We start from the raw sequence: 26,105 nt of genomic DNA, 5'->3' as shown, positions 1-26,105 counted from the left end.
GTGGAGCCCGAGTTTTGAAAACCGATAGCTGGGGTTCCCAGTCAAGCTAGGGTTAAGGTGTCACTCAGGATTCAGGGTCTACAACTTCGGGTCTTTTGAGTCGCATGCTCTGTAAATCACCTTTCAGCACCTGAGTATTGCCCAGCATTGCTGGGAAGTCTTAATTTGTAGCTTTCAAAAATCATTTTGCCAGCCCTTTAACTTCCTGGGCCCTAATGACAAGAGTGCGTTGTTATCATAGTGTCTACCCTTGGAGCAAGTCTAGGATTTTTTTTTTTTTTTTACTAAATACCACAGAGAATACACTGCTGTTAAAGACTCATTGTTGCGGGTAAACCATCTTTAAATCTTCATTACAAGTAAGTAGCTTCTTCCATGCTTTCAAGATGCCCGCGTTGGGATTTCTAAATGTAAGTAAATGTTAGCATGATTAGGTCACATCAAATTCTACTTGTGGGTCTGCCTTAAAGAGCTTTATTGGAGCCGTCCTCGTTAGATGGTGCAGAGGGCCCAGCATAATGCTTCAACAAGCCATGATGAGAATGAGTGTTTGAGCCTACCTTCCTCTTGCTCCCCATTAACAGTAAGTGGCATCTACGTAAATAACTGGTGGTGTAGGCCAATAACTCTGGAACGATCTTCCAGCTCCAGCAAGTCTAGTGCCTGGCCATGGTGTTTGCTAAAGAGGCTAGGAGAGCACGTTCTTGCTCTAAACATTTTACTTTGAAGACGTATTTCTCATCTTAGTGTCCACTACCAAATTCTCCTTTTCCCCCACCGCAGCATTTTGTAATTTTGGCTCCAGAGGGATCCTAAGGCTAGTTCAAAAAGTTGTTTTCTGTTAACATAGATGATAGTTTTGGAGAGCTGGGGCAAGAGTGACCTCAATAACTGAGGTAATCATGTCACACTTTGTAGACCTTTGTTGAGCTTCGAGTTTATAGAGTGTCCCTTCACAACAATATTGTGACCTTTTTGTTTCAGGACACTGGATCTGAGTGCTATAGATGATGCTCAGTGTCATTTATTGGTCTCTGATCCATGACTTTCAGTCGATTTTCAACTACTCACATAGCTAGGGAAAAAAATCAAAGAAAGAAAGTCCCCCATTTTCTGGACGCAGGAGCTTCCTATTTTATTCTGTTCTTTCAAAAATCTGTATAATCTGTGATTATAAAGTTTGTCCCATTGTAGCTGGTGACCTTCTTTTCTTGCTTACCAAAGAATATAAGCCACTGTTTCATCATCCATCTTTGGGAGCTAAAAGCAAGGGCAAAGAATTTCAGGGCTTTTGGAATTTCTGTATTTTATGGAGAGAAAAAGGAAGAGTAATTTTTTTTTCCTGTTGTACGTGAAGTTAAAGGTAGTCTTGTGAGTATCTCGATGCCATGTACAGAACGGGGGCTGAGCGGTGAGGCAGTGCTATGGAACAACCAAATGTCCAGTCTAGCTAAATTCAAGTACAGATTACTTCACAATCTGGGTTACTATCTGCTCCGGCCGCAAAGTCTGCTGCAGAAACCAGTACTCCAGTTGACTGAGGTAACACTTGTTGAGACCAGGTTAGTTACTACAATAATTAAATAAGCAGGAAAATAGAAGGGTCAATGCTATTGAGTAGTAGCCGGAAAAGCTGTCCTAACCCAGATATATAGCCAGCTATGCAAACAGGAACTCTGCTCACTTGTTATCAGTTCCACAGAGTATCCCTCTGACTCTTTGTTGCCGACAATACTCTTCCTTATTTCAAAAGAAGCTGTGTCCTTTTGGTGTTTTCTTTCTGGTGGTGATATTAAACCAGCCATAGCACATGGAAGCGTTTATGGTATCGCTACAGCATATTGCCACCCTCTGGAACATCTATGTCTGCTGTAAGCCTTGGCAGCAACAACTGCCTCATCTCCTCTTTCCCACTCTGCAAATTGTGTCAACATGCTATTCTGTATATCTAATAGAAGGGGAACATCGCTTGATTCATTGGTGGCACAGAAATCGTTTACTTACTTTGAGAACAAAGACATCTGCTGCATGTTTATCTGAACAACAACTGTGTATTTATTTTGGGCAAGATCTTCCTTTATTTTAAACACTTCTATTATACATTATGGGCCACCAGTAACATGCATGTTTCAGAGGAAGAAATTACTTGTGTTTTTAGATGTGGAAATACCTTGTATTTTGATTTCATTGGAGTTACATCTATTGTACTCTGGTAACACTCATGGTTCATCTGAAGCCATTCATACGTGTTCTAGGACATTCCTCGTTGTAGTGAAGCATGCATTTGCCTACTTCGGGTGCACCCAACTGATTACATTGCCTGTAGCCTCTCAAACTCATGCTCAAGTTGGATACATTATTTCCTGTTGTGTGAATTATCCGCACTTTCTTGGTAATAATTTTAAGTTTGATATTGGGACCCTTTTATGTTAACAAGGGAGCAGTATCATGTTGCTCATCAAATTAACTTGATTCTTGTACTTGGATGGGGCACTTTAGAACTGTGGCTGGGTTACTGTTGAGTGATATTTTGTAGTTTAAATATAACAGTTGATTCACTATTTTGGGGTTGGTTTCTGCCCAGTTTCCTAAATGTACTGTGAATTAATTCTGGCCTTCGTACTTGCACAACTGTCTCTCTAATATATGCCCTGGAACAGGTTCAAGTATGTGCGCTCACATTGGGAGGACACCTACTTGCATCATGATTTGTTTACAATTGCCAGAAGACTTTTGTAATATGTCTGATTAGTGCACTGGTAAGTGGCAGCTTGTTATGCTGCTTGTGATGGTGTAAGCTTGCATTTATCTTCGGCTGACATGGAGCAACATGCTGCCATCTTTCCGATATCTGCGAATGATCTCAAATGAAGGGCTCTGACTTGTTTATTAACATTGATCATGGATGTTCAATTCTTTTACAGTCTATGGTTGCCTTCCGTGCATTAACACTGGGAAAGGGAATGTCTGTAAATGTTGTGAAACACAATATAACCTGAAGTATTCTTCTGATCCGTCATGCTTTTATTTTTAGCATACATGGTTCAGTTTTCGCAAGCTTTGGGCCTTCACTGGTCCAGGATTTCTTATGAGCATTGCCTACCTGGACCCGGGCAACATCGAGTCTGACTTGCAGTCTGGAGCGGTAGCTGGATTTAAGGTACTGCTTCGTTGTTTTGCCCGATAATGTAACCTTCCCTGTAGCTCTGTTCTCTGTTCAGCTTTAGGTTTTGTGTTTAATTTAGTTTTCTTTGATTTATGTATGTCCTTCTTTAGTTTTAGATGCTCACGTGCACATTTTTATTACTTAGTTATATGTTCCTGGGATGGTAACCTCCACAATATGACATAGGGGATGAGTATTTGATGCTGTAGTGTTTTTATCTAGGAATCTGAATCAATATTACCATTTTATGCCCTTACACGGCTATAATCAATGCATATCCCTATAATGGCATAAGAAACAGATCCATATTTCAGTAAATCGCCCTTGCAGCCCAAGGCACGGCAAAAGCTACTTCATTAGATTCCTAGAAAGCACAACAAGTTCTTTCAACACCAAACCTCCAGCAACCTGGGAAATCCCCGCTTGCTTTGTTTTGATTTGTAATAGAACTCCTGCGAGCACTGTAAGAACGGCCAGTTCTTAGTGACATCTTTATTGAAGTCTTATGTCCAAATCTTACGTCAAACTCGGCACTTTTCACGTATAAATATACCAATGTTGCCTTAAGCAAACACACGGTGGTGGTTCTGGAGCAGAGCAGCTAATCTACTTGCTGAGAGCCCAGCAGACGCGGAGAGCCCGCGGACGCTGCCCCTCCTCCTTGACGCGCTGAGAAAGACGCTGTCTTTTCTCCTGCCGAGAAAATCCAGCTCCGGCGTTTCCAGCCTACCCTTGCGGGTGACAGGGATATCGAGTCCTGAGAGAGAGATACCATCCCTCCTACATTCTATTCCCAAGGTACAGTGCTGACTAAACCCGTAGAGAGAATTCTTGAGTCAGATTCTTGGCAAAAACCTACTTAACTTAAACTGCTACTTACTTACTCCTTCCTACGTATTAGGCTTAGGTCAGGTACACCGGGGTAGGCGTATTTTAGAAGCACCAGTTGAGCACGTTAGCCTATGTATATATGTATATATATTTTATCCATTTTAAAGTGTCTTATGGCTAAGAAACCATATCAATGCTCTTACAGTATTATTTCATAATACTCCTTTTACTGTACGTACTTTACTTTACATTAAGTATTGCGATTGTGGCAGTTCATTTCTCTTGCATGAGAAGGAAGACTGCTCAATAAATAATACCTTTTATTGAAAACGCCCGTCTCTCTATTCTCTGCACTCTGGTGAAACTAAGAATGCACATCTGACTGAGTGAAATAGGTGTCAATTGTTTTCACACGACTCTAGAGATTGACTCTTATTCTGAGGGAGCAAAGTTGTCATGTTTATGCGGTTGTCAGAAGCTGAATCCCTTCTTGTCTGAGCCAGGGAAGCTGATCCCTTCCTATTCAGTCAAGAAAGTTTCCAGTGACCTCTGAGCTAGCTGGCGCAAACCTAAATTAAGTCTAACATAGTCAGTAGAGACCTAGATGACCTCAGTCCTACGTCTACACTGCTGTTATGTTATTCCAATGCGCAGGGCCTATAGGGAAAATAGGAACTACACTTCAATGCCTGAAGCCTGGATTCAAGTCCAGCAGAGGGAGCTGGTAACTTTGAGTCATTTGTAGTCTGGCATGGTATGTGACACTACTGAATTTACATTGTACACCAACAGCAGATTATTGTGATCTGTGTCTTGCGTAACTAGCTGAAATACCTAAAACTTACTGTGGCAATTAGGGAGGAGGGAATCAAGGTTTATATTTTGTGGAGTAAAAGAAGAGGGGCCTAGAGAAGGATGTTGGATTGTTTTCACACATGTAACTTATTCACTGCTCACACTGGGTGTTATTCACAAATATGCTTTTTGGAGCATCTCTGACATAACACACACATTTCCACAAGTAGGTCATACATTCTCATAGAGAAACTCTTTAACCATTGGAACAATTTGTAGCAACCACTGGTGACTCTCAGGCCTCTGAGTGCTACATCATATCAAGCATGCAACATTAACTGAGACATTTTGTAGGTAAAGTTTTTACTTACTTTCTTTCCCCATTTTAAGGTAACATAAGTCATTAACACATGTTACAATTGCACAGAAGCTTCGGATGCATCCCATGTGTTTTTCAAAAGTATCTCCCAGGGTGTACTTTTGCTTCCTGTTTAATTATTTCCTGTCCAACCTTGTTTCTTCCTTTCCAGCTCCTGTGGGTCCTGCTCACTGCGACAATCATTGGACTTCTCTTACAACGACTGGCAGCACGACTGGGTGTAGTCACAGGGCTTCATCTTGCTGAAGTGTGTAATCGACAGTATCCTAAGGTAGGTCGCACCTCCAAAGCACGCCAACCTTCAACATCCGCATGGCTCTTGAAAGACTTTTGTTGTTGTTCGTAGGCTGCCTATTGTATGAATGTCTCAAGCTCTTGAAGGCCAGATCCTGTCCAATTTTGAAAGCTATCTTTATGGTGTAAATGTTGGTTCAGTTATTCTGATAGGGAATCATTTACTCAGTCTGTAATTGTTAACCTGAACATCTGGTCCGACTCTCAGACCAACTTTGGCTATACCGCATTTATAGTAACTCCTCTTTCAATAAGAGTTCTGTGCCATGCAGTAGGAGATCGTGCTGCAACAAGCCCATCTGTCTGTTTTTTCTTTAATGCTGCTTGTTTTGTGTGCACTTCAATAGATAGTTCAGTGACAGGTACAACAATAAGGGTTAGGTTTGGTGGTCCATATTAGACACAGAACACCTTGACTACCTAATGCCACTCTTTTGAACATCAGACTTTTAGGTGGCAATGTAATCATTTTTGTCCTGTGATGTGTTTTTAATTTGTGTTTTTTATGGGTCATACTAGTGTTGTTCAGGGAATCTGAGCCTGTGATTATGACTGTTAATGTTTGTATTGTTCCACTTATAACCTTTACTTTTTACCAGTGATCTCCTAACATTACTGTCTAGCTTACCAAGTTCTCTGAATTACATATTTTTGGGAAATCATCCACCAGGAACATATTTAAGTAAGTAAGAGAAACAAATAGGAGTCATGTGTCCCAGGTCTAGTGTTGGTTGGCTTGGGTGCAGATGATCTTGAAAGTTAAAAAGTGTATTGGAAAGGAGCAGGAGAAGAGACTTATGGACTAAGTGTACTAATAGTTCTGAGGTGTGTATTACATACTTGGTCTTCAAGGTGCTCAATCACAAATCCCTATTTGTAGGACACTATAGGTGTAATCTTTGCAGCCATTCAGATATGCAAGTCATGACATTTCAGTAGGTTGGTGGAGGGTTGGAGGGATGTCGTAATACCCTGGTAGATCTGTACCCAAGCGAAACTGTATTTAATTTATGGATGCATAGGAGGAATTTTGAGTTTGCATTTCGAAGAAACTGACCTTATTTAAGTTGGCTAAGATGACCAGTGAGATATGGCAATTTAAAAATAGATTGTTCTGAGGGACCCAGGAATCTTTAATTTCCCCTGGGCCATCTCGATTGCGCAGGAGACAGATACTTGCGGGACAAAGCCCTCTGATAGGCTGCCTGCAATATCAGAAACATTTTGCTGGTAGCCATTACAGGACTCTGGGACTTAGTCCTCTGTCCTGAAGTAAAAACAACTGACGACTAGGACGCATTTATCAACTATAAGCCAGAGGGCTCACCTCTGGGGCTGTATTCATAAAAGGGCGGGGCTCCAGCCTCCCCAAGCTTTCAGACACCCCGGGAACCCAACCCAGGGCTGAAAATATTGTGTTTGGGGGGACGCACAGCCCTCCTCCCTGAGCTATCCGAGGCCCTAGGGAGCCAAACCTCGGGGGCAAACATTGTATATGGGGAGGGTGGATACATGCTCTCCCCCTCTTCCCGAGCCATCAGAGGCTACGAGGAGCCTACCCCCGGGGCCAAATATATTGTGGCTGAGCCATCAGAGGGTCCTTCCAACAAGGGCACCATTAGTGCCCCCTGCTGCTGCACTGCTAAAATAGGAAGACATTCCTCCGAAATAACCATATTATTCTCTGTAAACCATAGTGATCCATTGTAATCCAGTAAAGTAATCCAATTTATCCCAGTTTATTAAATCACTGCGGAAACAACCATGATGGTACTGGAATGTTTATTATGCATTTTCAGATATCAAATGTCGCCAGAGTAAGCTTAAACATTGATACGTGCTTTTTACATTCCTTCAAGTCAGCAACGTGTAGAGCCCAATGCATTTCGAACCCTTATAAGTTCTTCCTCAGGGGCACTGTAATAAATCAAACAAGCTGTGTAAACAATGAGACAGAAGCACAAAGCGTTTCCTACCTCGAAATATCACGATGGACAGAAATCTCGCCACAAACTTTACCAAAACCCTTCCTCTGTTGCACTCCCCTCGTGAGCTCCCCTGTGTAATTAATGAAAGTGAACTAAAGTCCTCTCCCAAACCCTTGCGCTCTGCGATCATAAAAACAAAAAGCATTTCCCAATAATGAATCCTGTTTGCTTGCCAAGTGTTCATAACAACTGTTCATAGCATAAAATCAGACACGATATCATGCAAATGCTCTCCCCTTTCCCCATGCTGTTTAATCATTCTTACGAATACTACGATGTTTCCCTTTATCTCACTGTCAGAACCGGTGGCTCCAAAAATATGCATGTCTTCTTCCGTGTGAAACGAAAACGAATAAACCAACCTCCCACCAAAATCTTCTTTAAATGCTACTCGCCCATGTGTGCAAGATAAACCCTTAATTAGCACAAAACCCTGTGACCTCTTCCGTTCGCAATGCTAGATCAAACAGAAAACTCCCATTCTCATCACCCACTACTTCGGTGCTAAAAAAACCTGTAACCAAACTGCAAATAACTGCATCCCTGCTTTTCATCATGACCAATAAATAAATAAACGTAAGCAAAACATATTACAACTCTTTGCTGTATAAATGAACATCTGAACTGTATTAAAACATGCATCCAGGCTATGCAAAAACAAATTAATGTCCTCTTCCATCATGTCGTGTACACAGTCCGATGTTAATCATGATATGAACAATCTGCTTGAATTCCAAAGCTGTAATGCTGTCTCCAAGGTGGTAATCATTTAAAGATTCCATATTCCTTTATTTTGATGAACTTATGGGGTGCAACTCACGTTCGAGACGGATTTGCTAAGCAGAGGGGCATAAATTGATAAAAGTGGAGAGGGGTCGCACAGGCCCCCCCCCCCCCCCCCTCCACACGGCTCTAAAGGCCCCGGGGACTGCATTCCCTGGGCCGACTAGGGTGCTGTGTCCCAGGGAGCCCATCCCCTGGAGATAGGGATTTCCTTATCCACAGTGGGACGTACTAACTCTGGGTAGTTCCCAAGTTTAAGTGGACAGCAGCTCCTATATATAGCACCCACCAACACGAGCTACACTCTGAATCTGCTCACCTCAAATGTCTGTTTTTCTAGAGAACTTTTTAAGCATAGGATTAGCAGTGAGCCATCCATGCCAAGCTAGAAAGGGAAAAACGTGTCTTGCCATTTCTACAGCAAAGTCTTTAAGCAACAGATTAGAGTGTGCCCACTTGTCTGACTTAGAGGGTGCTAGTTAAGTGTCTTAAAAAAGCACACTCAGGCGGTCTACTGAGGGTACAGCTGTATAAAGGCATCAATACCTTACAAAAACATATTGGTCCCTAAATCTCAGTGAAGGAGTCTCTATTGGGGTAGGTATCACTAGGCAACTATATGCCGCCTTTGTTTGCCTGCATTGTCACTTGTTGCTATTGAGGGTGCACCTGACTTGTTTCTCATAGCTCCTTGTTCCAGACCTATAGTCACACTGACATGTCCACCTGTTCGACTGCATTTTGTAATTTGATGGAGGGAGGGAATACCCTCTGGTACTCTTTCTGTCATTCCTCCAGGATGGGTACTTCTACCACCCTATTTTCTCCACACCATGTGCATTATAATACATTGCACTACACGTTATAAGAATAGTTAGCAGACCTTAACACTGAAGTGATAATCCTTGCCTGGGCAGTCTGTCTCTTGACTGTAAGGTGCAGTTGGTGCAAAACAGTCTGCTTATTCTCATGGGTGCATTTGCCTTCAATGAAGTCTGACCACGTTATTTTCTGTTTTTTGCTACAGTTCCCTCGCATCCTGCTGTGGTTGATGGTTGAACTGGCAATCATTGGATCAGACATGCAAGAAGTCATTGGCTCAGCCATTGCTATCAGCCTACTTTCTGCCGGGTTGTAAGTAGACTCTATTTAGTTCTGTTCTTATAGATTAAGGTAGCTCAAGTCCCTATGCTTGTTCTCAGAAGCTATCCCAAAACCCACCTGTGGACGTTGAGTATTTGTACCAAAGCGTCCGTGGCACTCAAAAAGCTGGCTGAAAATTCCAACAAACGAAATGTTTGTGCTGGCCATTCCTCTACGATACTCCTGACTTATTGAGTGGGATTTAGCTTATTTGCTTTTTAAAATTTCACCAAGCTTAGAGAAGCAGCATGACTTTGATCCTTTTGAACAAAATATTTGCGCCATCCTGTTTCCATTAAAACTTGTTAGTCGTTGCCACCGTTAGCATGGCCTTGAAAAACAGTGATATTGGAGGGTAATGTGTAAAAAAACCAAAAGGATGTAATTTATTATTCATGGTGTCCAGTGTTGTAGCAATTAGTGGCTACTATTGGATTAATACTGTAAGTCCAAGGATTGTGTATGTCACATAGGAGGTAATGCCTGCATGGCAGAATTCAGGCCTGCGGCCAATTCAAAATGCAGTTGCTTTCTTGATATTTTGCAAGACCAAAATTGAGCCCAAAGTGCCCTTATTAGAAGATTTGCACTGTTTCCCTGTAGAGAAGCAGATAGACTTTGTGTTGGGTCTGACTTTCAAGGGTTTACAGGTCCATCCTGGTACATATTTATTTGAAGGAAAAGATTATCTCTTACAAACCTGGACTGACCAACTGCATATGACTGGTCATCATTTATTCAAGTGGCTAGATATACCTGCCAAAGCAGAGGGGACCAGAGGTTTACGGTACATTACATGTACACAACTTTGGATTTCAGTACCAATGGAAATTGGACTTCACCTCTGTTGCAGTTGCAAAAGGCATTGAGAACCAGTTTCGCTTTTGATTTATCCTTGGTCTGCCGTTACTTGGAGACGGCTATTACAGGCAATAGTGGCCGTTCAATGTGAGCCACAAATTAATAAAATGAACACATTGGCATCCTATACCAATCGGGCCTATATACACAGTTAAAAAAATTTGGGGGGATTTTAAAACCATTGTATATAAAACATTTAAACATTTTAGTAAAATGTTTTATATATAATGGTTTTAAAATCTTGGATTTTAAAACCATTATATATAAAACCTATTAGGAAAATATTTTATATATATTGGTTTTAAAATAATTTTTTCTTTTAATTGCGTATATATAACAAGGGTTTGTGTATGAGTTAGGCAAGTCTGTAAAGAATGAGCCATTGTAAATATGAACTCGATACATCATCTTTCCTGTTTTGTATTGCGAAAACAATTGAATATCAATATTGTCCTGAAGAAGGTGATGTTAATTTGATGGTTTCACCGAAACGCCGCGTCAACAGATACAACGAAGCACATTATGTTCAAATGGAACATAATTTTGATAGTTTTTTTTAGAGTATGAGGATTGTATGAATTCATTTACTGTATTTTATAACTGGTGATACTTCTGTATGTACAAGGAGAAATTAATGGAAACTGTGTACCCATTGTTTTTATCCTATGTAAAATGGTATAATAAATATTATTTTCGCTATAACTAATAGTTTTATTTGATGATTGATTTATATAAAGTGATTCTCTTTTTCGCAGTGGCTCATTGACTGTTCTAAATGTTATTATACATTTTTTCTATTAAAATGTTCTCCGTTATATTGGCTTTATGGTCGGGTGATTCGATGTAATAGTGATACTGTATGCTTTGATTGTACATTTAGCTCCACTCCTTCCGATCACTCAGCTGGTACTAATAAAGTCATTTTGAAAAGGGATTTTTATGTTATTAAAATCAGTTTTGAACACACTGAATCCCACATGTTTTGCCTTTTTCCCAGGCCTTTTATGCCGATTAATTTCGGCAGGTTTGACCTGTTGGAATATATCAACGGGAAAACTGGGTGGGTGTGATAATTATCACACAGATCGTAATTCCTATCCCTGTGCAAATACTCACAGGGATCATAATTTATCCCTTTGCAAAGGGATTGTAATTTATCCCCATAACTCGTAATTAGGCCCTTTATGTCTGTTTTAGAGTATTTAAAATTGGAAACCCTATATGAGCAGCTTATAATGTTTGGTCCTCTTAGTATACATGCCTTTCTTAAAACGTCATGAAAAGTGATAAGTAATGTTTTTGAATTGTTATAGTCATACAGTGAAACATAGCTCTGCTTATTAATAATAGTGTGCACAAGTTATACCTATTAGAAAAAGCAAAGCCAAGTGCATTTAAAAGTGTGAACATGATGAAAATATATATGAACCAAAGTCTGTCCCGTGATACAAATTCAGTCGGATATAAATGCATAGAAGCCCCTCTAACAATGGACGCTCAGGCTAGGAAGTCTGGACTCTTTAAAGCTGAAAGTAGTAGCCTAAGTAGAAAAGCCTGTAAACTTGCTTGTAATTGCGTATTCAGTCTGATTTGCAAGGATTGAGACTACCAGGTTTGAGGCCTATTGTAAATTCCACCCGCAATGCACCTTGTAATTGCGGCAGCACCACCAAATGTCACATCAGCCTGCTGTTAAATCCAGAATTGCTCAAGGTGAAAATGGTAGTGTTTGATGGAAAAAGCTGAAAACTGAGGAAGAGTAGCACTGAGGCAATGCCCAAAGCTGGAAAGAATGTCTGTACCAGAACTAGAAAGTGATATTTACAGAAAAGCGTCTCCCTTATGATTTTTCTGCGTTGTGTGAGATTCTTGAAGGGGATGTCATTTCATATACCATCATAGCAGATAGATATTTACTGTAATAAGTATGCAGGTTTCTCTGTCTAGTCTGTACCATGGCAATCCCTGCTTGGTCTCTCTTTGAATTGTAGAATTTATTATTTAGTATAAAAGTTGATATTTTGCCATGATGGAAGAGAACACTCCAGTGGGCTGGAATCAGTGTTGAAGACATACATGTGTCTGATCCTTATGTAAAAACGGCTCAACTCACTCCAGTAAGATGCAACATTTGGACTGATTTCAGATGCAAACTTTTCTAAACTGTACTTCCTTCTTCATCACATAATTTCTTTATTGACTAGCATGCTTACATATTCATCTGCCTGGTCCCTAGATTGTGACATAAAGCCATAACAGTAATGACAAGAATTGTCTTAAAACCTCTTCAAATTACTTTAACAGAATATCAATACTCACCCTGGTGTGATTATGCCCAGTGAAAACCAGTGCAGCGCAATATTCTCTCCTTATCCACAATATATGTTGTATGCTTTTATATCATTTAAGGATTCTCTAATTGTGGATATGCTTTTTGTATTTTTTATTTTTTTATTTCAGGATTCCTTTGTGGGGTGGTGTCCTCATCACAATTGCAGACACTTTTGTGTTTCTGTTTCTGGATAAATATGGTGAGTAAAAACAAAAAAGATCTTTAAATGTAAATTTCGTTTTTTATTCTGTATTCCCATCACACTCCTCAACAACTGTCAATCAATGAATTCAACAAGAAACACTAATCCTTTAGGATAGAATGCAGACTCCAGAAGTTCATTTATATTTTGAAAATACTGCATACTGCACAGGAATATCTTGTTTGAGTACCTTTACCTTTCATGAAGAAGGTTCCTATAATATTTTTGTTCTCCTTACTTCACTTGTCATAGCTAGAAAAACTTTCAAAATATACTGGCATTAAGAAACTAATTTGTAAGTTAACTAAGGTAACATGTGCCAGTGTAATCACCCATGGAGTTTCCATTGTGATAATCCAAGGGGGCTTTTGAGTGCTTTGCTAAAAATCTGAAACTTTAGACCTGGTAAGTTCTTTGAAATATTTTGTAATGGCTCTTGTGAATTAAGGGAGACATACCTCACTCAGTCTACCTCTTTCCATGATGACCTTGACAATCATCCAATAGTTTCACAGGCATCTTGAATTGGTGTCTGGAGAGAGCAGAGTGACTGACTTGTGATAGAACCACCTGAGCATGTTTTTCCCTGCTCCTAACTGACTCCTCCCTGTGAACCTTCTGTTGTTTTTCGGTTTTCTAATTGTTGCATTTGTACACAAATGATGATTGCACAGTGGGATGAATAGAAGTGTGAAGCATGCAGACTGCTTGTTTTATCTTCTTGTTGGGGTTCTCGCTCTTGCTTGTGCTTTGGTGTTCAGACTTCATAAAATCTTCAAACTGTTGCCTGACCCTCAGGTCTGAATTTTCTAATGAACCTTAGCCTAGTAAGTTCGACGGTGATCTATACACAATGAGCTGATTTCTAGAAGTACTCTTTTCTACGCAGTTCTTCATATTGCAGTTGCAAATATTAGATGATGCTTATTTCACAAGAAGTGCTAGAATTTAATCTTGTGATCTATAGATAACACACTAATGTCAGCTAAGAATGTTTAACTCTTGAATAGTTTACTCTACGTTGGATACAGGAATAGAAATAAAATTGTGAAAATGTTAATATGTGAGTGATACCTGTACTTGCTCTGCACCAATAGCATTATAAATATACGCGAGAGTTAAAGAGAAAATGTATAAGCACCAGTTGAATGAATATTTGCAGTACACTGTATTAGTCTTGGCCTAAATTGACAGCTGTGCTCTCACTGCACCTGTATCATGATCCTGAACCTTTTTGCGTGAGATTGGTAGTCATCTGAGCACAGACCTCTACTACATCTCTCATTATGGGAAATTTGTCCGCAGTGATATTTTGTTAGCGATTATGCTTGTGGGCTTCTCTTTATGCTAATGGGCTACTTCTCTGAACTGAAGATGTCAGAGTGGTTAGTTCACGATTCAGAAAAAGGGGTGGTGATGAACAGAGTGTCTGAATTAAGCCGACCACTCTTACCCAGTCCAAAGATCAGGGCTTGATCCATCGCCGTTATTTAGCTCACTGCACCATCCCAGCTCAGAACCTGGCTATATGCAAATCAGTCTGTCCCTGGCCCAGTGCATCATGGGAACAGGGCAGACTAAACTACCAAGCCAATTCTTCACCAGAAAGGAGACAAGCTTCCGGGGACCGGTTTCTGGCATTTCAGCCGTCGTCGGCCCGGCTTGCTTGAATCCTGATGGTGCAGTGAGCAAGGGGCTCATGTCTGAGTATACCCTGCCACACCTATAGTTGCCAAAAACGATTCAAAAAAGGGGGTGGTGATGAACAGAGTGTCTGAATTAAGCAGACCACTCTTACCCAGTCCAAAGATCAGGGCTTGATCCATCGCCGTTATTTAGCTCACTGCACCATCCCAGCTCAGAACCTGGCTATATGCAAATCAGTCTGTCCCTGGCCCAGTGCATCATGGGAACAGGGCAGACTAAACTACCAAGCCAATTCTTCACCAGAAAGGAGACAAGCTTCCGGGGATCGGTTTCTGGCATTTCAGCCGTCGTCTGCCCGGCTTGCTTGAATCCTGATGGTGCAGTGAGCAAGGGACTCATGTTCCCTAGTTCAGGCATTTCTGCTTCTAACCACCCTCAGAGCACATAGCACTCTGAAGTCCCCTCACCACCAGTGCCTTCTGGTGGTGGGGGACTTCCACTATCACTAGAATCAGGTGCCCAGAGATTCACACTCTAAACAGCTGGAGGCGGCTATGACCACTATGTGGCTTCAAAAGCTCGTAATTTCTCCCACCCATGATAAGGGACACACCTCGACCTTGTCTGGACCACCCAGCCATAAGCCAGCCTGACGGATATCAGTCCTTGCTCCTGGTCGGACCACTACGTGATCAGGTGCTAGATTCTGCTTGTCGGTCAACTGGCACAACCACCCCCAGAATGGAAAGTGCTGCGAGGGTGGAATAAAATAAAGGCAATTGACCTAGTGGGTACTTTGCACAAAACCTCCCCTAAAAATCACATGCTGGGAAACCTTCATCAGGAGAGCGAATCCCTCACATGCAGGCTAAGAGAAGCCATAGACCAGTTTTCACCTGCGCGGAGGGAGAGAGTTAGGAGCAAGGGCAAAGGGACCTCCTGGTTCAACGGGGACCTGAGGGGAAAGAAATAAACACTGCACCAATATGAGAGGGCCTGTCGCAAATCATATAATCCAGTGGCTCTCGCCGAACACAAAGCTGTGTTTGCTACATATAAAAAAGCCAGCTGAAAATAAGCAGAAAGAAACCTTCCGATTCCTAAAGGAACTTGGGCAGAAACCAGAACAAAAATCCACTGCTAGCCCGGAAGATTGTAATAAGTTCCAGACCTTCTTCCTCCATAAAGTCAGGGACATCCTAACGAGGTTACATAATATGCCCGTCGACCAGTGCCCCCGGGCTGTGGACCCAACATCCTATGCCCACGGCAAGCCCCTTACCATATTTCCAAGGCTTAACCGCGACTCTTTGATCCTTCTAATGGGCCGTGTTAAGTCTGGCTCGCCGGCGGACACCTGTCCACCAAGGGTGTTCAGAAGAATGGCTCTACCCAGGGTAGAGTGAGAGGTCCGCAACCTGCTCTATCGGTCACTGGAAATGTGTTATTTCCCTGCCAATTTCAGGGAAGCCGGGGTTACCCCCTGCTGGAAAAATCAAGGGCAGATGTAGCCAACCTTAAGAATTACAGGCCCATCTCCCAACTTCCCTTTTTGGCAAAAGTAGTGGAACAGCATGTCCTGAAAACCCTATCAAACTACATCGAGGAACAACAACTGCTGCAGGTGCAACAGGCAGGTTTCAGGGCTCGACACAGTCAATCATGACCAACTATTGTCGCGGGTTTCAGAGCTGGGTATCCGCGGGGTGGCACATCAATGGATTTCGTCCTTCCTGTCAGGCCGGTCTCAAAGGCTCCAGCTGGCTGATTGGGTGTTCATCATCGGCGCATTAACGTGCAGAGTCCCCCAGGGCTCAGCACTGTCCTCCCTTCTCTTCATCATCTATCTCCAGCCGCTGGTGGCTGCGATGGCCCACATGGGGTTCCAAGTATTCAACTACGCCGATGACACACAAATAATCATCTAGATCGACAACTCTTCTCCAGCCCAAGCACGCATGCAAAATATACTCGGGTACACAGTTAACTGGATGATATCCTACTCACTTAAAATTAATATCGACGAGACGGAGGTTTTGGCCATTGCCACCGGAAACAACCCATGGAGCGACCTCTTTTCAGACCCCCCAGGATATAGCGGCATGGATTAGCAAATTTAGCAGCACAAAAATGGAAATTTAGCGGCACAAATATGGAAATTTAGAGGCAATTTTGCAGCATTTTATTTGGCCATTTTTCCTACAACAAACACAGATATCTTCGTTTTTTTAGTTATTTAACAACATGAAGCCATGTATATTTGGTTTATTTACAATGTAGACACTTTTTTTTCCCTCGAAAAGCAAAAGACTGCCCCCACTCTATGCGGATGTTTGTAGTTTACCTGGGGCCCTATTACACCTAGGGGGCACTGTCCCTGTTTGCACCAGGCACAGCTTAAAACAAGTGCACCGGAGGAAAGAGCACCCTATTACATTGAATGTGCTGCCCATAGGTCAGCCGTAAAGTCGTGCTGCCCTGGGGGCATTGCTTTCAAGTGAAAAAACGGACCGGCTTTGAAGCATCAGTTCCGTCTTTCAGTGTGCAGGCTGCAATTTACCTTCATTTTGAAGAGGGACAAGAGATCCCTGTGCAGGCGGGCGTAGTGAGTGACTGCACCTGCCTACAAGGGGATGTCTGGAGGGGTCCATAGGACCCTCTTTGCCCCCTTGTGAGGGATGCCATCAGGGGGCGCACCAACAGTTTCTTTGCCTATGATCCCATGTCTGTAATGCAGCGCAGGCTCAGAGGCAAAGGGATTCTGTCATTTGCATGAGGCCATGCCCCCATGCAAATGAGGGAACATCCTCAGGTGATATGTGCACCAGCGCTATCTGTATTACAGAAAGGGCTGCATAAGCGTCGGTGGCCTTTTCTCTAAATCCAAAGAGTCCCGGGGCACACAAAGTGGGCGGGGCACTTTTCATAATGCAGCCCCTCGTGCTTACCGTTTTATATCTACTCTTCATCGGGAGACGGATTGAAGGCAGCTGGTATCGTGAGAGTTAACAGGTCTTGTGTGTGTGTGTGTAAACTTTTTCCCTTCTCTTTTTCCGCACAGGTCTGCAGCTGGTTTCCCCTCTAACCTGTTCCATCCTTTACCTTGTAGGGGCTGGGTTTCCTCCGATTGCACAGCCTCTCACGTCATTTAACTACCTCTTTCAAGCTCTCCATACTTGCCCCTTGTAAGCTTTCACCCATAGCACAACATCTCCCTTTTCTGGGAATCAAGCATGGATGTCAAGACTAAGGCTGTTTTCCCCGGAGATGATGTTATGAGTCTGGGTGAAAGGTGAATGGGAAGATCTGTAAGGATAAGTTACGTCTGTCATCTGCCCCCTCTTTCAACTCTCCCGTCCACGGCCTGGGACCTTATCTCTCCCCACTGGCTTCTGTTGGTTTCCATCTGCATTATCACTTTCTCGGCGTTTAGTTCCGAGTCTGTCTAACGTGCGTCTAAGACTCGCTGGCCAAGGTTTAATTTTCCATAAGGCCTTAAAGACGAGTCGAAGCGTTGACGCCATAGAATCTTTGCCCTGGATGTTGTTATACACTTTTGTGTGCAATGTAATTTTGGAAGCATTGTCTCCATAGGAAATTGGTTTGAATTTATTACACGCCAGGCCATCTGTAAATTGTACATTGTGTAAATTTATTGTTCGTATATCCAAAATTGAAGTACTCTCCATTCTATGCTCTTTCTATATCTCTCTATTCTAGCACGCTATATTCAGTTTCTTGCACATACTCCAGTTTGGGCAACCAAATTCTCCTTCTATATAGTGAGATAGCCACGATTGCAATGAATTAAAATTGCCCTGGTTTCATAATTATTGCTGTTGCCTTTTTTGATTTGATTATATACAAATTATCATTGAATGTTCCTGGGCTGATTCGCTGGACATGCCCCATGACTAAGAAAAGGTGATTATTGTTGAAGTAGAAATAATTGTCTGAGACCATTGTCTTTGAATAGCATTTATTACCCGGGTCTCCTTGACGTTCTGGGTCACCCCATTGTCTTAATGGACCCCCCCTATTGCAGCATCTGCACTGGCTCCCTATCCGAGAGCCAGGTTTAAAGGCCTTTGCATTCCCACAAAGCCATCCACAGCCGGGCCCCAGTTTACATCAAGGAGCGCCTCAAAGATTATGTGCCAGGACGTACCCTTTGCTTGTCCGAAGCCGGTCTAATGGCCTGTCCACTCTTCAATACGACCTCCAAAGGGGGCAGAGCCTTCTCTGTAGTGATCCCTCAACTGTGGCTTGGGCTACTGGAAAGCCGTCTCCGATTCAGGAAAAAACTTTAGACTCTTCTTTTCACTGAAGCTTGGGGCACAATGTAGGCTAAGACTGGGAGTGCGTACATGCTGATCTTTGGAGAGGTTTAGTCTCTTTCTCATAGCGCTAAGAGAACTGTCAGTGAACACGTGCTCAATAAGTCCCAGTTAACAATAACACTCACCAGACCAGAACAGGGTACATCCCACAAGCTGGGTTCCGTTTCTAAGTTCTTCCACTGCCTCAGTACTCCTCCAAAAAAGCCCTCACCATGTATTGGCATGCATCACCCACTGCGCATGTTAAACCATTACAAAGGCATAAAAATGGATATTACCTTGACATCCTGCTGCAGCCATGTTGTCCACTGAGACATCTAGTGGCCCCTCTATGAGAAGAGGTCCCACGCAACATTTCAGTGGAGTAAAGGTGACCACATGCTAGGACCCCTATAACTGAATCAAGTACAGCACCTTGCAGAAGGCTTCTCATACTTCATGAATTGCAAAAGGAAAATTATTGCTGAGCAGGATATGGATATTAACCTTTTACTACATGCAACATGTTCAAGACAATTGAGGCAGTTCCCGGTTGTATGCTTGGCTCCCATTGTGTGATAAATGCAGGCTGATATCATGGTGTCTTTCTTCTTGTGTGATTATAAGTACATAAGATGATGAGTGCCTCTGCAAACATACCTTTCGAAACATACCTTTCGAAATACATGTTGTGTTAAGGGCCTCATTAAGTTGTCATTAAGTGATTTTTAGGTCTCGAGTAGGCAGTGCTTGCGCTGTCTCTTCGAGACATGCTGTATTTAGGATATGGGCATTAAGCTCCGCCCATCTTCACTATTGGGTCCTCTTCCTGTCTTTTGTCAATGATGACTTTTGATTAGTCAATAGGCTTAGTAGTCCCTCCTTAGTACCTCCCTCTCTCTTGTTGTTACCTCCCATAAGGACACCCCCTCTTATTACATGTGTCCTTACTCTCTAACTTTCATTAGGAGTTAGGGAGGACTATTTACTTAATGTCTTGTTGAAGCAGCCACAACATGCTGTCTGAGCCTTAGTGTTAGCACAGTTTTTTTAAAACCGTGTAGTGTGGGCGGGGACTTATGTGGGTGCTTGTGCGTCTGCTTTATATTTACAAAAAGCGCTCACCGCGAGGTCGCGGTTTAACTTTAATTATGGTTGCAGCACCTCTTGTGCAGCTGCTTTATATTTACACAAAAAAGCGCTTACTGCATGCCGCCATATTGCGCTTTTATCTCTCCTTCCTAAGCCGGCTAAAATCTTAGAGAAAGTGGTTCAGGAACAATTGACTGACTATCTAGAATCCAACCTTCTCTTGCATAATTCCCAGTCTGGATTTAGACTGGGTTTTAGCACGGAGACTGCGCTCCTTGAGGTGTCTGAGTCCATTAGAGAGTGCGTGGATAGGGGCGAGGAGGCTATGTTAGTTCTCCTCGACCTGTCTGTGGCTTTCGATACGGTGTCTCATGCCATACTACTGGATCGCCTGCGCGATATTGGGATTGGGGGAACCCCACTTGCCTGGGTGAGGTCGTTCCTTGAGGGTAGATCTCAACAAGTCTTCCTTCGACTGTTTATAGCGGAAGCAAAGCCTCTGCGATGCGGTGTTCCTCAGGGCTTTGCACTGAGCCTGGTATTCTTTAACATCTACCTTACACCGCTGGCAAAGTTGGCTGAAGACTGGGGGGTCAGAGTGATCTCTTATGCGGATGACACTCAGCCTGTGTTTTTCTTTAGAGATCACTCTGACGGCAGTCTGGCAAACTTTCGCCACTGCCTCAGTAACATCTCCTCCTGGATGTCATCCAACAGTCTTAAACTCAACACAGATAAGACAGAGGTCTTGATTTTAATCAGAAATCCCCTCTCCCCCCTATGCTTTGGTGGCCGGCGGAGCTTAATCCCCCTCCTGTTCCCGCTCACACAGCTCGTAACTTGGGCTTTCAATTTGACAACACACTTTCATGTAAAACCCATATTAATAAGGTGACCTCAGCCTGTTTTGGCAAACTTCACATGATTAGAAAGATTTTCCCATATCTCCCTCTTGACTCTCGTAGGACGGTTGTCCACGCCCTGATTACCTCTCACTTGGACTATTCAAACAGCTTGTATGTTGGGGCTCAGGCATATCAGATCCATCAGCTACAAGTCGTACAGAACGCGGCGGCTAGGCTAATTGGCAACATCCCCTACCGTCACTCTATCTCCCCATACTTAAGGAAGTTACATTGGCTGCCAGTGACCTGTCGTATTAAATTCAAAGCATTGGTTCTTGCTTTTCGGGCGCTGAATGGCCGTGGCCCCGTTTACCTGCAAAATAGAAACATTGTTTTTTATTTTATGTACCATACTGCGCTTCAGCCATCCTCTGACTAGAGCCATCCGGTGTCTATCTGTGTCATGAACGCGTCATCTTCTAAGGAAAAAGTCACAGATTTTTTTCTTCAGGGTATGAAACTCCACAGCAGTGTATAACACTTCAAACATGCCCCTGAACCTGTACAGAGTGCATGTTGGAACACACACTGCCTGGTACACTCTGCAGGGTACAGATACAGCCCAATATAAAGCGTAGGATGGACAGTCTTTAACATAGTGTAGGACGGATGCTTCTCACGGAGCGCAAAAGGTGGGTTATGCCGAGCACTCAGACCAGGGTGCACGCAGCCCAGCATGCAGTGCGGATACACACGGCCCAACCAAAACTGCAGGTTACACTCACACAGCCTGACACTTATGGCAGGATGCGAACACAGCTGGTCGGGAGAAAATCTGACCGCACAGACAGCAACAGACCCAATAGAGCTGATCACCATACACTATGCGGTTTGTGCGTGTATCCACTAAGCAACTTCACCACATTATCAACACCCCAATAAAGTTTGGTTCCAAAATGGGGCTTCTAACAATCGTCCGGCCCACCCACCCCTGACAAGAATCTGCTTGTTAGTGAGCGCTAACACAGAGACCCCACAGGTAAAAAGAGTAGAAACCTTACTTTCAGAGTGGCTGCAGCTGGTAATTTGGGGATTTTCTGATTTCTTCCTTGAGAGATCAGTCCTTGACTTTTCCGATCCCCCTTTTAAGTAAAAGCGATTTGTTGCATTTCGACTGCATGCGCACGATGGTACTTTCTCTTCTGTGTCATAGACGGGCGCGAGCATAGCAGAGGGATGCTGCAGCCGAACACATGCGATCACAAGGCATTCCTGGCTGATTTACGCTGGTCCTGTACATCAATTAAGCTAACTAATGCGTTCACTTTTAAAATACCATTTTTAATGTATTTCTAACAGCACCATGGAAACAATGGCAACATTACAGGCACTACTTTTGATCTTTAACTTTAAACATTGTGCGCCACACCGCGCTTCAGCTATCCTCTGATGAGCCATCCAGTGTCTACCTACATCACAAATGCGTCCTCTTCTGTGGCCCCCTCTGTCCCATCCTCCCCAGTACCGCTGCGTCGGGCCTCTGACACCACCCTGTGCCACTGCAGGAAAGTGCTACTGGTTACTGCATGGCTCAAGCCGGCTTCTGCCCCTTATTAAAAAATAAAAATGCTGTCTTTCTGAAGTCTCTTTCAGCTGTAAGAAAATGGAGGCTGTGCAATGTGCAAATAAGGTTGAGGCACTGCCATGTTGCAGACGCCATTGCACTCATGGTAGGACACTCAGTTCTGCAGACTGGCAGGTTCTGCCGCCTGTAATGGGCACTTAAGTGCTGCTTCTGGGGGTCGGGTTCCTGTCGTGCGCTGCTTTCTGTTACCCTGTACTTTAGAGTGTAACCATGTCCCGTGGGCAGGGACAATAGTATGATGGTGCTTCGAAGTCAATAACAATGCAATAGGTCTCACATTACTGAACGTTTGAGCTATTGGCATTGCATTATTATTTGCAATGCCAAAAGCTCAGACTTTCAGTAATACAAGACCTATTGCATTGCAAATGCTTGTTAATGTTAAGTTACTTTCCCAAACTCGCGTATTGGTGGTAGGTGAAAATTAACTAGCACTGTTTTGTCGATGAATACATTTTCAGGCACATTCTAAAGCAGTGATGCCTATTCGTTACATCTTTCAATTATCCAAGCATTGCATTTTGTATATTCAATAAGTATTCCCCTTTAAAATGATGTCAGATCTGTTCCTGTGAATTATGTCTTGTAGTTCCACAATACAACAATTCTCCTTTGAGCACGCAAATGTATACATTCACTGCCCAACGGTGATTGCATTCATAGTCTTCTTTGTTAAACCTACCAATCTTTAGTTCCAGCCAGCAGGTGTTTTATCAAAGACTAACTGCTTTAGGGCTAGAAATAACGTAGTCTCCTAATATTCTATCAGAATATGCAATATAGTATTCTCCTACACCAATTGAACATGGGTAGTACATGCTGGAAGCATATTGAATGCACCTTTGTGGAGCTCCTAATTTATAAATCACCATATTCTTACACCATATTCTACAGATTCCTATGTGATGTAATAAAAAAGCTATGATTACATATAATATAAAAATTAAAATATAATATCGGTATTCCAGTATAATTCATATGAAACCATCTTGCGACTTCCTAATAGCCTACACCGAGCCGCTTGTGTTTAATAAAATACTATTGTATATACTGCATACTAAACATTTCTTGAATTTGTTGAATGATGTGACTATGGGTGATGTAATGATGTTGGCAACACTTGATGTGACTGCGTGATTAACCAACATCATTCAGGAGTGGAGAATGAAAGCTTTAATCTCTTCTGAACAGAGACCGGCTGATTATCTTGAACAAGTCGGGATGCTAATTGACATGGTAAAACTTATATTTAAAAAATAATGTATTTTTGTTTAATGGTCACTGGTAAGGACAGATAGAGGGGGATGTGTTGTGCTGCAGGTCTGCTCCCTCGTACCTGAAGCTTTTTATGGGTTGGTTTGAGGAGAGTCAAATCTGGGGTACAGGAAGCATTCCTTGGAATGACAAGATTCATAATTGGGGTACGTTTATAGATGTTGTCTTAATGAGTTGGACAGATGCTGAGAGAACCAACTACAGGATTTCTTTACCTACCTCAATTGTAATGACAAAAACATGACATGTACAGTGACATATTGGAAAGAGAAAATAACTCCCGGATATTGAACTACATATTGAGAGAGAGAGAGAGTACGATGCATGAGAAGGAGGCCTTTTTCAATTCAATCCTACACACTAGTAGCTCACACTCAAGATCTCAAATTAGGGTGATTCCTTTTGGTGAAATGATTAGAGCCAGAAGAAATTGCAGGGTGATAATGACTTCCTGGTTAATTTGCAATGTGTCAAGCAAAGATTTTGAACTACGGTCTGTGACTGATATACTCGCAACAAAGCTAGGAAAAGAGTCCTGTTATTTAATTGACAAGATGCACTGAAAGAAAGGAGTCCGAAATTACTCAAATAACAATCAGATCAGACTGATTAATGCGTATGGTAGGGATTCTAGCCTGTTTAACAGGATACTTAACAAACGTTGGTCGATCCTGAAGAATGAAAAAAAACATTTCTCCAAATGTCTTTATTAGCATTTTGTGAAAATTATAACCTACATTACAAAGCTCCCCAGACCAAATTTCGGGATAAAAACAGAAAAACAGTATGAGTGCAGTGTCTCTCAAAATACAGCGGCTCACATAAAAAATAAAATGTAGCGTTTGCCACTGCTGATGCCAGGCACGAGGGAAGGAGGGGGAACCAGGCGATATGTGAGCAGTACATTTGAAAGGAAATCCTCAACAACCAAATACCTGAATCATGAGTGGTGGGAGGGAATCCTCAGATACCACCATCCAAAATCTCAACTCTACGAACCATGGTCCTTATCACAAACCCAGGATTGGACGTCACTCAGCAAGGGGTGCAGGAAAGACAGTCAACCACACAAAAACACCTGCGGGTCCACCACCATCACATGGGGTGGGGACGGCTCTGCAACCACAGGTGACCCAGGGGCTGACGCACATTCCTCCACTGTCGCCCCCCCCAACTGGTGCACCATTGCCTCCTCCAGCTATAAATCTCTTTCTTGCAATGGAATGAGAAGATTAAGAAATATGTACCAAAGTACCCTAGCCTCATATATAGGAGAGTTAAAATAATCAAATGTATCAGCCGGAGGGACGTGGCTAGCAGTCCAAGATGGCAGTCGCATAAGCTCTGCACTCCTGGACCCAGGCCCTAATATCCTTATTTTATGCCCGAAAATGTGCAGCGTCTATCCCGCAATGAATCCTTGGATGTTGTCTGGATATGTGCTGGTCCCACTGGTATGGGTTTGGCAGCGGAATATCGGCTGGAGCTACGAACTGTTGTGCCTCACTGAGCTGGTGGCGTAGCGAACTGTGGAGCGAGGTCCAGGCAGCGGACTCCTAAGTGAGCTTAAGGGCGGCGGCAGTGGAACGCACACGCCGGTATCCACCAAACATCGCACCCTCTGTCGGCTGGGGTACGCAGGGAGGGCTGCATAGCCAGCAGGACTGACCCTGGTGCCGGCTGCCACCTACTGTGGTTCCCTTTGGCCAGAAGTGCGCCTGGTGCAGTCGCCGTGCTGCGGTGGGGGTTTTGTTCGGCTGCAGTGATTGCTTCACGGGCCATGTGATGCGCAGTCTGCAGGGAGGACTGAGTCAGGCTTCCTGGGAGTGGACTGGTGACACACACCCGCGGTCTTGCTCCCCCTGCACGTGAATCTCGTTGCGGACTGCTGACTGACGACTGAGACACGCTGCTCTAACTTGAGGGTGCCCTGGGGTGGCGTCTAGTGAACGGACCGGTGGTGCGGCAAGGCTGACTAGTCTAGACCCCCCTTGGGGGGATGGCGGAGTTCCCCCATAGATGCCACATTGCGTGGGCTGCCATGCATCGGGTGTCCTTTTTGCTGGGGAGGAAGTCCCGGTGTAGTTCCTGGCCCGTGTGGCATTGTGACCTATATCCTGCCCGGCTCTCCAGCTACCTCGTGACACCAGGTAAGGAGTGGCACCAAGGTGGTGTTTGCAGGCCCCTTGATCGCCTAGGGTGGAAGAACAGACTCTAGCTACCCTGCATTGAAGGGCTCTGCATGCTGCCCTCTGCCCCCCTGCATGAGGTCACTTAAAACTGGCACAATATCTTGCTAACTCCTGGAGAGGGGAGAACGAGACCACTGTTTGCTAACAATCTCTGTATGTTGTGGTGAGGCGGCCCCCTGGTTCACCAAGTGGGCACTGACGGGCCATATAAGGGAGTGTGCACTAACTATCTATCTGAAAGAAACACGTTAGTGTTAGATTCCTTACCTTAGAATATCCCCAGGCGTCAGTCTGGATCCGGAAACTTTTGCGTAGC

The 26,105-nt window shown here is 43.3% G+C and overlaps 1 protein-coding gene across 5 annotated transcripts in view; it reads left to right on the top strand.

Moving 5' to 3' along the window:
- The window catches only part of SLC11A2 (solute carrier family 11 member 2), a 445,949-nt gene that overhangs the window by 233,678 nt on the left and 186,166 nt on the right, over positions 1–26,105 (top strand). For all 5 annotated transcript variants that reach the window (XR_015309911.1, XM_086965754.1, XM_086965745.1 and 2 more), the window contains 4 exons: positions 3,035–3,160; positions 5,323–5,442; positions 9,264–9,370; positions 12,701–12,771. Coding sequence is in view for 4 of the 5 variants with exons in the window: in XM_086965754.1 (XP_086821880.1) it covers positions 3,035–3,160; positions 5,323–5,442; positions 9,264–9,370; positions 12,701–12,771 (424 nt within the window). In the remaining variant the exon portion in view is untranslated. The remainder of the gene's footprint in view (positions 1–3,034; positions 3,161–5,322; positions 5,443–9,263; positions 9,371–12,700; positions 12,772–26,105) is intronic.

This window comes from Lissotriton vulgaris, chromosome 1_1, assembly GCF_964263255.1.
Source record: "Lissotriton vulgaris chromosome 1_1, aLisVul1.2, whole genome shotgun sequence".
Taxonomy (NCBI): domain Eukaryota; kingdom Metazoa; phylum Chordata; class Amphibia; order Caudata; family Salamandridae; genus Lissotriton; species Lissotriton vulgaris.
This window is presented reverse-complemented; position numbering and strand designations above follow the sequence as displayed.